The sequence below is a fragment of the Castor canadensis genome, chromosome 8 (genome assembly GCF_047511655.1).
Source record: "Castor canadensis chromosome 8, mCasCan1.hap1v2, whole genome shotgun sequence".
NCBI lineage: Eukaryota > Metazoa > Chordata > Mammalia > Rodentia > Castoridae > Castor > Castor canadensis.
Genome location: NC_133393.1, coordinates 132,808,758 through 132,820,645, shown reverse-complemented (window position 1 = coordinate 132,820,645; position 11,888 = coordinate 132,808,758). Strand labels below are relative to the sequence as shown.

The 11,888-nt window shown below is 39.0% G+C and overlaps 1 protein-coding gene and 1 long non-coding RNA gene across 3 annotated transcripts in view; one reads left to right on the top strand and one right to left on the bottom strand.

Moving 5' to 3' along the window:
* Positions 1 to 11,888, bottom strand: part of LOC141425817 (uncharacterized) — a 63,345-nt gene that overhangs the window by 1,759 nt on the left and 49,698 nt on the right. The gene's annotated exons all lie outside the window — the stretch shown is intronic.
* Fgd6 (FYVE, RhoGEF and PH domain containing 6) overlaps positions 1 to 11,888 on the top strand; it is a 106,765-nt gene that overhangs the window by 47,138 nt on the left and 47,739 nt on the right. For both annotated transcript variants that reach the window (XM_074084146.1, XM_020158126.2), the window contains exons 4-5: positions 7,212 to 7,279; positions 7,363 to 7,393. In XM_074084146.1, the coding sequence (XP_073940247.1) occupies positions 7,212 to 7,279; positions 7,363 to 7,393 (99 nt within the window). The remainder of the gene's footprint in view (positions 1 to 7,211; positions 7,280 to 7,362; positions 7,394 to 11,888) is intronic.

Below are 11,888 nucleotides of genomic sequence, written 5' to 3'. Positions count from 1 at the left end.
CAGTCTTGAGAAGAATAGAGAGTACATTTAGTGTAAACAGATGGAGACCTTTTACTATTTTCTATGAGTTAGCTTCCCTGCTTAAGGAGATTTATAGGAAGGAAATCCAAGACAATTGCGTTTCTTTTGGAAGAACTTTCTTCCAGAGATGACCCTGCCTACCCTGGGGAACAAAGGAAGGTTAGGCAGCTTCACAGGCCTCCAGTTTCCTGTAAGTGAAAGCGGTCAACACGCCAAAGAGCATGTGTTGGAATATCATTTTCTGAGCCCCAACACTATAGTATGCAAGTACTTGATGGATTGTTTAAAGAGTGATCATAAGTCATCATATGCTACTCTTTGTGAAGCCTTTTCTGATTTCACACTTCTACTTAAATATGATCTTTCTCTCCTTCAAGATATCAGCAGGTTCATCGTTGTTCATATATATAGTTATTTGCATAGTTAGTATGATCTTCTTACTTCTTGAAGGTTGGGGTTGTTTCTTTAATCTATCCTTTTCCAACACCCACTTTCATGCTCCTTAGATATACAGCTTCAGGATTTCCAAGCCAGGTACCTGGGAATCTGAAATTGAAGATCTGTGTGGTGATTCTCACAATTAATGTGATGTCAAACTCAGCTGTAGAGCAATGAATCAGCTGGCAGGGGAGCTGTTGTTGCTTCTTAGTTCCTTTGCTGTCAAATGTTGACAAGTCAGTTACTAACTCCAGATTTTACAATAACCAAGTAAAGATGGTACTGACTCCTTCATCTTGGAAATTATCTTAGAATGACCAGGAAGATAAGAAATACCAATTCTGAGCCAGGCACCCATGGCTCACTCCTGTAATCATAGCTGCTTGGGAAGCTGAGAACGGGAGGATCGAGTTTCAAGGCCAGTCCTGGCAAATAGGTTGAAAGACTTCATCTCCAAAATAACCAGAACAAAATGGGCTGGAGGTGTGGCTCAAGTGGTAGGTGAGAAGTCCAAGTCCCACCAAAAAAAAAAAAAAAAAAAATTGTCTTCCATGACATTCGGAGACTACACAAACCCCAGATCAAAATACTTCAGTAAGGGCTACCATGCTTACCAGCAATGTGAAAAGGGTTCCAGTATTTCTACATCCTCATCAACAACTGTTATTTTCTGATTTTTTAAAAAAACATGTAACCATTCTGTGGGTATGAAAGTTGTAGCTCATTATGGTTTTAACTTGCATTTTTCTAATAATTAATTATGTCAAACCACTTTTCATGTACTTGTTGGCCATTCTTAGTCTTCTGTGGATAAATATCTGTTCACATCTTTTTCTCATTTTTAACTGAGTTGTATTGAGTCATCAGAAATTTTATTTTTCTTTTTTTTGTGAGATTGGGGGTTTTCAGGGCTTGGTGCTTACAAAGCAAGCACTCTACCACTTAAGCCACACTTCCAGTCTATTTTTCTCTGGTTATTTTTTGAGCTGGGGGGTCTCACTGGGCTGTCGTCAAACCATAATCCTCCTAGCTCAGCCTCTCAAGTCGCTAAGATTACAGGCATGAGCCTTGGGTGCCCGTCCATCAGAATTCTTTATATATTCTAGATGCTAGTCCCTTTTAAAATCACAGTGTGCAGATATTGTCTCCAGTCTGTATATTTTTTATAGTGAAAGTGGTAACAAAGTTTATTAGGAAAGGAATACATTTTCAATAGCCTGAAAGCAGGCTGTCTCTAGAGTGAGAACAACTTCTCCCATCTGTGTATTCTTATCACCTGTTAGTGTTGAACCATGGTGTGTGCCTAAGGATAGCCCACTTTACACAACTCCTTCTAATCCAGGACCTTTCAGGGTCCTGAAGAAGAAGGGAAAAAGAAACAGAGCAGAGCCTTAATAGGAGAGTGCTAAAAAGAGGAACGGAAATAAAAGGTAGATAGATGCCCAAATAAATCAACATTCTCGGTTTTTCTCTTTCTTTCTTTTCTCCTTTCCTTTCCCTCCCCTTCCCTTCCCCTTCCCCTTCCCTTTCCCCTCTTTCCTTCTGGAATTGAACCCAGGGCTTTGGACATGCTAAGCATGTGCTTTGCCACTGAGACCCTAATGCATTTCTCATTTTAAAGGTATATACTGTTATTTTATAAACATTACACTTTGTACCCACAGATGAGAGAAATGTATCATCATAGAAAAGCATTGATTTGCTAGATATTTTTTCAAAATAACAATTATGCAAGTGTACCTCTGCGTGTGTAGAAACACGTACAGCATCTTTGTTATTAGTTGATGACTGATAGATGAGCTACTAGATCAGATTGTGCTTGAGACTGCTTCCTGAGGAATGTCAGCTGTGTCATAAATGTGTAAAGGTGAGTGCATGGAGCTGAGTAAAGCAAAACTTATGCAAGCAGTGAGTCTCAATCATGCACAGCCTATCTTAGAAAAAATGAGGAATAATGGGGATAGAGGTCAAATCACTTAATTGTCTTTAACAGAATTGGAGAGAGCTAAGGTCGAGGAGAAGGTAGAACATCCTAGACTAGTTAGATTTTTATTCTTGTGCACTCTAGATTAGAAATCAATTGTTCTTTTAAACATTCTTTTCGTAAATAGTTGGTTCCATAGCCTTTTTTGAGTACTTTTGCATAACAGTATCTGTATTCTTATAGACGGGTTAGGATTTCTTGCTGTTGCATGCAAACTCCTCTGTAGTAAAGTTTGAAAACACAAAAGGTACAAATACAGCCAAATTGTAAGATTAGTGTTACTCTACTTACTACATTGACTTCTGGATGAGGAGGATGAGAATTTTAATGCTATATTTAACAACTGAAAGAATATTTTATGCAAATTCTGAAGAATGTTTAGATTTGTTAAATCTTCAGAAAAGAGTAGAAGCATGGGTGCATGTTTGTTAAGATATTGCAAGGTTACTAGCAAATGTTGAAGAGAGACTCAGCCAGGCATGGTGGCACATGCCTGTAGTGCTAGCACTCAGGAGGGTGAGGCAGAAGGATTGAGAGTTTGAGGCAAGCCTGGACTTCAGAGCAAGACCCTATGAGAGAGAGAAAGAGAGAGAGAGAGAGATCCAGTATATAATACAATAACTCCCAGGTTAAATATTAGAAAATATGGTTTCTCTTTCCTACTTACTGACTTTTATTTAATTTAATTAATTAATCTATTTAACTGGGCGGTACTGGGGTTTGAACTCAGGGCCTCACACATGCTAGGTAGACACTCACCCACATGAGCCATACCACTAGCACCTCAAACTGTAATGCTCCCAATCTCCACCTCCCAATTAGCTAGGATTATAGTTTTGCACCAGTAATCCATGCATTGCTCCAACTAAGTTTTTTCTTTATTTTTTTATTTTTATATTTGAAGTGCTGAGGATGGAACCCAGGGCCTCAAACATGCCAGGCAAGTGCTGTGCCACAAAGCTACATTTTCAGTTACCCTATCTTTCTAATAATCAACCTTGAACCTTGACAAATCCCTCCTTTTGGTAGGTCTTCTGGGAGATTCTACTCTTAGTCCAGTTCTTGCTTTATATATTTGTTATGTTTGATCTCATTTACTCTGATAACTGACTACCATTTATGATCTAATGGTTCTCATAATAATAAAAAAAAATCTGAAAGTAATGATTTTTCTGGCTTATTACTATAGAAGTAGCTCCAATCAAAAAATCCAAATTTGGGGGCTGAGATATAACTCAGTGCTTACCTAGCATGTGTGAAGCCTGAAATTTGATCTGTAGTACCATTTAAAAAAAATTTAAACCTACTCATAAAACCTTCAGGAATCATGTCTCAGTTTATTTAATTGGACCTCACCAATGCTTTAAATAAGTGAATTAAAGGATCTTAAAGTACCTGGAGAACACAAACAGGCATATATGTAAAAATTATTTCAGGAAAGTTTCATTCATTGTTTAACTGCATTTATTTTTAAATTTTATTAGCATATAATATTTGTATTATATTATATGCTATTTTGTATTATATTATCTGTATTATATGTATATTGTACATTATATGTATATTGTACATTGTGATAGTTACATATATGCTTACAATATATCTTAGTAAATTGCATTTATTTTTATCCCTTAATTCTGGCACTGAAATTCTGGAAGCAGGTAAAAAACATTATTTCCAGTTAAAGAACTAAGATAGTCCTTTGACCCTTCACAGTCATTCTGTGGTAAGCAGATCTACTAGGATAGCATGCGATTTCAATTTAGAAAAGACTACTACTTCCAAAAGAGGTTACTCCAGCTGCTGTTTTTCTCCCCACTGTGGCATTTCATTAATGAATGACTACTGGATCACCATGGTAACTTTTTAAGCCTTTCCTTGTCCAACTGTGCCTTGGGGAGCACACAATAACCGTCCTGGTGTTGCCAATGCTGGCAGGAATGAAGAGACCTCTTCCTAAAACCAGGCCTGATGGTTCTTGTACAGAAGCAGAAGAGCATTTTTCTTTGAATGGCTGTAGCAGCTATAATTTTCACCTGAGGTGGAATATCTAAAACATTTCATCGATCATTCCTTATTTGTGTTCAGATCCTTCAGGGACATTGTGATAGAGATACTTCTCTCCTTTTGTCTAGTGCCCTGGAATCAAAGCCAGTTTTATCAGTATTTAACTGAAAACAAAACAAAACAGACAAAATTTGTATAAATACTAAGATCTCTTTTCAAGTCATCCGCACTATTTTCTTTTAACATTCATGTTTTTTGTCTCTGCTAGGGCATTCAATTTACAGAGGAAGAAGTACAGAGTAGAAGAGTTTGACAACTGCACAGTGGTTTCATAGGTGCAGGAAATCATACATTTGTGTTTTTGAAGAGATGAGGGCAGGTGCTGTGCATTTGATCCTCTTTGCCCTCCCTGGTTTAGTCTTGCCAGTGGGAGTGGTCTCCAGAAGGAGAATATAGGGCCATTATCTGAATCACTGGTCCAAGATAGGAGACATGTTGGGTTTTGTAGCCTGGAACATTTCCTTGTTTCTGCTCATGCCTACCTATTTGCCTGTACTAACATTCTCCCTCAAGAGCTCAGGACTCTGAATTCTCTTAGGGTTATAGATGAGGAGATCAGTCTGGTTCCTTCCTGCTGATAGGGTGCCAGGGGGTACTCAGTGTCCAGAGTTTTGCTGTCTGACAGGATATGGTAAAGTTGATTGGGCTCTGCTGAGAATATGGCCTTTACATTGTTGGGCCAGCAGGACTATGGTTGTCTGGAAATGAAGCAGCTATCCTATTTTTGGGGGTGGCAGGAAGAGGTGTTGATGGGAAGTTGTCAGTATGGTCTGAGGACCAGGGTATTCTGTAGCTGGAAGGTAAGAAATTTTAAGAAGGGTATTGAAATTAGAGGCCCAGATGAGACAAGTCACAGCATTAGAAGCGGGGGACAGGAGGTATATAGTTGAGCAGTCTTGGTCAAAGATGTGGTCTGGTTAATCAGTATCTTGGGATTGGTCAGGTGAGGCCTTGTCAGGAATAGAAAGTCATTGTTGGGGGGGGGGATAGATTTGACTCCTGTCCTGAGATGTTTCCCCATCAGTCCTGTCTCCATTGTTAAGTTCATACTTAATTCTGTCAGCCCTGGGGCCCAAGAATCTTAAAACACTGCTCAGGTTGTTTTGTTAGAAGTTGTGAATGCCTGCATCTCAGCAAGACCTGACTAAGTTAAGGAATTTGAATAAGTGGTTTATTTTACAAGAGGAGCAGCAAAAGAAAGAAAGCTGTTACTCTGTTGAGAGTGGGGCTTCCCATATTCGGATGTAGTGAAGGGATCAGATCTGGGAGAGTTTTCCGAGTTGAAACTTTCTTTGGGGTTTATGATCTTTCTCTGGACTCAAGCATAAAGCCATGAATGATTGGAAAGGTGGAACCTCTGGCCGTTTTCCCAACTTGCCACAGAATTTTTCTAAATTCCAAAGTATGGAAGGCTAGTCTCTATTTCTGGAAGGGGAGGGAGCACATAACCAACCACTGAGGGCATCCGTCAGAGATTACCTCCATGTGTACCTACCTACAGAGAGAACATCCTTTCCTCCCGCAGTAACCCAGGGCTCAGAGGCATTCCTCTGGCATGTCACTGAATCTGGGCCATTCTGTTAGGGGCCTTGCCCTGTAATCTTCCTCTATGTCCATGTTGACTGTTGTGCATACATTTTTTTGTGACCCACAATGATTATAGTCACCCCTGTATGCAAGCCCTGCAACCTGGCATCCTTAAGGATCTGACCCCTCCATAAATCTCATTGTCCCTTTATGACCTATAATATTTCCTGGGTAGCCAGAGCCTCCAATCTTAGAGGTCTAGGGGACCTGACCTGGGTCTTCATTCTTTTTAGAAGGAAAGTTTAAATGATCCCTAATTTGCATTCAGTCCAACAAGAACCGAGAGGCAGTTTCCCTCATAGTTCTCCTAGTTTCTACCTTATATTGTTGGAGGAGATGACTACTGAGGCAGTGAGAAACCAGTTTTGTGGAATCCCAGGTCAAGATGGAAAAGGGGTCATATGGCATGAAACATGCAAAGCAACAACACATGGAGCAGAAATGGGAAGTGAGGTCTCAGCAGGTATTGGGACCCTACACTATTCCGGAAAGCTAGAAAAGTATCTGTCCACATAGGCTTGGCCAGGAAGGAGATATGACTGTAGGCTTCAAAGAAAGTGGAAAGGCAAGAGATCCTAAGGCAGTCCTATAGTAGCCAACAGAGGAGGTGTGAACAGGATTTACTCCTTTAGCAGAACCAAGTCATGGCATCACAATGTTACCCATGGATGGGATATTTGAGATGTTCCTTGGTTCTTTAGGTATAATATCTAAGATTAGGATTCTGGTACAGCCAAGGAGCCACAGAGTAGGAAGATAGCAAGGATTAATTTATTAGTAAAGAGGTAGTATGCCTCCATGAGTAAAGCTGGCTGTTGGATAAGGGCTGATTGTAAGTTTTCCATTTTGAACCTTTGATGTCAGTATTCCACCAAAGCCCTGGGGCTACCCAGGGCAGTCCACCAATCCCATTCCTGATTGCTCTTAGCTACTTCAGTTATCATCTAATTATCTCTCTTCTAACTCTCCACATATGTCTTTGAGGTGTTGCACAGTATGAATTGTGTGCAAGTAGGAAACATAGGATGAGAGCTAAAATGCATGTCTGACTAGCTCATAGCCATCTCCATTATCCTTATGAGTTCATGCTTTCTCAATATACTCTTACCCACAGGATGAAGATACTGGAATGAAAAGTAAAGTCCATCATATTGCCAAGGAGATCATGAGCTCAGAGAAAGTGTAGGTATCAATCTTAAAATTCAAAAGATTGTCTTCCCCCATTGACTCATTTAAAACATTTTTTTCATTGCTGTTTTTTACAGGTTTGTGGATGTACTAAAACTTTTGCATATTGTAAGTATTTGCTAACATTTTCTTCAAGTCTGACTATGTATGCCCTTTTGTTCTTTTCCTACACCCCCCCCCCAAAAAAAGTTTTAACTTAGTTAGGTGCGCATGATTTTTTAAATCCATGTATCTATATGTGTATGCATGTATATCATTAAACTTTTTAAAAATGTATGTACCTCATGTTTGTATAGATATGCTCAATTTATTTCTGAAAAATAGAGTCTTTATATTTGTATGTCCAAAGTTTTTACTCTGTCAATATTCATAATAAAAAAGTCCTCCCCAGGGTGGGAGGGGTAAGGGATGGAACCCAGGGCCACACACATGCTGATAAGTATACATTCTACTGCAGAGCTACAGTCCCAGCCCTCATAATAAAGTGCTTTTAAAGTGATAATGCATCTTCATGGGCATTTGCTCTCCTAGCTGAATAGCTCTCAGAAACAGATACTTGGAACGGACATTTCTACAACTAACTTTTTAAAGTTCTGCTTTCAGTTTTTATGATTTTCTACTTGGACGGATCTGTTGGGAAATACTTAACATGTCTGACCATATTCATTTTTCTCATGCACTCTTTTGTACTTGCAAGTTTTCACAAGTTTCAGAATGCATTGGTAGTGAAAGCATTTTTAGTGTTTATTCCAATTACATTTTACCAAGGAAGGGGTAAAAAGGAGAAAAGAAAGAAAAAATATACCTATGTACTGTAGCTATTAACATCATAAATTCTGCATCATTTCATAGAAGTGGGAGGTTCACAAAATATTCACCCATTGTGTCTCTGCAAAGAGTATGACTGATTTCATTTTTCCTTTTCATATGTACATATAAACATGAAAAATGGGCTATACTTATAGATGATTCACATTCACCAAACTATTCCCTGTGCTTTTCACTTGGTCCAGCAGAAACATGAAGTCCTAATTCAGAAGTGAAAAATCTCTGGCTTTGAGAACATTTTCTAAAAAAATTCCTTCACATTGCCAATTTGTTTTAAGAAAATACTTCTCTGTGAATAGTTTCTCCCATTAACTCTTGACTGTACTAGCAAGTACTTCTTCATAATTTTTTTTTAATGTGATAATACAATGTAGAGGATGGTGGCACATGCTTATAATCCCAGCATTATGGAGGTTAAGACAGGAGAATCCTGAATTTAAGGCCAGTCTGAGCTACAGAATGAAACTCTGCTTCCAAAGACAAAAAAAAGACAACACAATATTTCATCCCTAATCAAATTTATTGAGTTTCAAATAAATGACTTTTCAAATGAAATGAACCCCTTGTATCTTTTGCTGCTATGCTCTGAGCACTCCCATCTTACTATAGATACCTGATGTAATTAAGTAAAATGATACAATGTGGGCATTATTTTACTAGCTTTCTAATGGGAGGCAGGTTTAGTGAACATCCTTAGTTACTAGTAATGAAACAACTTTGCTCCACTAATTTTTATTTATTTATTTATTTTGTGGTACCACGGCTTGAACTCAGGGCCTACACCTTAAGCCACTCCACTGGCTGTGCGTGTGTGCGTGTGTGTGTGTTAGGTATTTTCGAGATAGGGGCTCGCAAAGTCTTTGCCCTGTGTGTGTGCGTGTGTGCGTGTGTGTGTGTTAGGTATTTTCGAGATAGGGGCTCGCAAAGTCTTTGCCCTGTGTGTGTGTGTGTGTGTGTGTGTGTGTGTGTGTGTGTGTGTGTGTGTGTGTGTGTGTTTTAGGTATTTTCGAGATAGGGGCTCGCAAAGTCTTTGCCCTGTGTGTGTGTGTGTGTGTTTTAGGTATTTTCGAGATAGGGGCTCGCAAACTCTTTGCCCTGGCTGACTTCAAACTGCGATTCTTGTGACCTCTATCTCCTGAGTCGCTAGGATTACAGACGTGAGCCACCTGCACTTGGCTCCACTAATTTTTTGTTTTGTTTTGGGGACAGGATCTCACTGTGTAGCCCAGGCTGGCCTTGGACTCTTGATCCTCTCAGTTTCTCAAATGCTGGGATTGATTACAGTGTGTACCACCATGTCCTGCTTCACTAATGTTTTTAGGTGAAGACCTATCTTCCCTTGAACATTTGAGAGACTCTCAAATTGCCAAGGCCACCTGGACATCCAGGTGTCTATTACTAAATATAGCATGTCTTTTATTTATTTTTCTAGATGGATTATAAAATGGGTAGAAGGCTTCCTCGGTTATGTTTTTATCTAAAAATCACCCTGCTTTACTGAATACACTCCCGTCTTTCAAACCATTTAATTATTTATTTTTCAATTGTAAAGAATCTTTCTGTAGTGCCTCTTGAGTGGCTGCCACATGTTCACTTTGAGCAGCTTCGTTCACATGAGAACTGCACTCCCCTGAAGTTGATTATTCAGAGAGAGCATTTTGCCTTACTGTTGAGGCGCTCCCTTCTCTGTATGACTCTGCTTCAGAGCTTTCTTCCAAGAACATACGGATTTCAAGTGATGTTCATGTAATCATTTAAATTACCAAATGTCTTTAAATTAAATAAATAGACTTCCATTGAGTGCTCTCTATTAACCTTGCAGCATATTGTATAACTACGTTACACAAATTGTTTAGTCTTAATAACAACTCTAAAAATAAATGTTATTTCTATTTTTTTAAATGAGGAAAGTAAGGTAGCTGTCAAAAGCTACCTGGTATAACTGCTATAGCTTTGAAGTCTGGTGGGTGATACCACCATACAATCTAGTGATTGTGTAGAAATTGATTGAAAATTGTTGTTCTACATCTTAACCAAGCTGCCTAGGACATACATTGTATGCTTGGGTGTATAGCTTATTTCCAGCATTCTTTCTGTTACCCAGGATACCAGAGAAACTCTAGGGTTCATTTTTTTAATTAATCATCTAAAGATGAAAATGAAGCTAGATCTTGGTTACTTAGGATATTTTTATGATCATCACATATTAATGTTACTAAAGGGGATTGGAAACTTGAGATAAAGGATTGGTTTCAGTTATGTTTGGTATAGTTTTGCATTGGTGGTTATGCACACTATCACCAGGTTTGTGCATATAGGGAGGAATAATTTTATTCGGAAAGTATTTTTGTTTTAAAAACAAAGTCAAATTATTAAGGTGGGGACTTTCCCCCTGTACTTTTACTTCATAGTTTCTCCCTAATTTCTGCATACTTACCAGAGCTCTTTGACCTCAGCAGCTGCTTTGCTTTGGTTCATATGAAGTGATTCTTAGTGATTCTTATTTCCACAGCTCCCTGCTGTCCATATGTCCATGTGGTCTTTGTAATTCACTGTGTCATGATAGTGGTTAAGTAATGCCTGGAGGTCAGGAATTGCACTGGGGCAGCTGGTCATTAAGTCACATACTCTTCTTTGGCTCTGAAGATATAAAGCCCCAATGCAATGAACAAGGCCATCTGTCTTGTGCCTCATTGCCTCAAATGTCCATACTTGATTTTATTTGCATTGATCTTTGCATAGGTTTTTCCCCAGTGATCAGAGCTAGCAAGGCTACTATGTTAATACCTTAAAGGAATTAAAGATCCATTTAGAGTTCTTCTGGTCCTTATTTATAGTTTTTCTTTTTTGATACTGTTAAGAGTATTATGGTATGCTTTATCATTCAGCGGCCCATCTCCATCTCTAAAAATTCCAGCTCAGGTGGTTCAGTTTTGTGTCAAGAATCTTTGGTGGGCTTTATGTTAGAAAGACTGAAGTAAATGTGGTTGATACCAGTAACCTCTATAGCCTGTAACATTTCCACTCTGTCTCCCCACCACCACCCCTTTATTTTAATTTTGCAGCTTTTTTAGAGTGAAAAAGAAAACTCTGGATTGGATTTCTGAAGTGCTAGTCCTACTGTCTTGCATCCCCACTGTCGTATTTTAAGAGGTGTTGGTGAATTTAGACGCTTTTGCCCCAAAATAGTTTTGCCTCTGGCTTTTACGTGTCATCACACTTTCCCAAATTATCCTGGCTGTTAACATTTAGAAAAACAACCAGACCCATGTTGTAATCATTCTTTTTATTAAAAAAAGATGTTACCTCCTTCCAGCGGCACCACTGTTGGCAGTGGCTGATGTTCATGGAGAGCTGAGACAAGTTAAAGATTCTGTTGTATTGCTGGGGAATTAGTTGCATCTGGCTCTGAATTCAGAGTACATTGCCTCTAGGGAGGGGTTGGTGACCCTAAAGGTAAGGGAACAAAACTGGGGCTGGTACAGCCACACGTGGTTATGGAGGCTATAATTTTTAAGTGGAACACTTTACATAACTTGTGCTAACTTGAGGCGGGGGTGTCCTTTCTTGGGTGGCAGAATACTGGGGACTGAACCCAGAACCTTGCACATGGTGAGCATGTGTTCTACAACTGAGCTACACTCTCAGGCAGGGGTATCTTTTACCATTTTCAAATGTTCTTTGGCTCTTTTATGTGTTAAATTTCTATTTTATGCTGATATACTACTCATAATTTTCCATTTTCAAAAGAGCACCAAGAAAACCAGTGATAGCC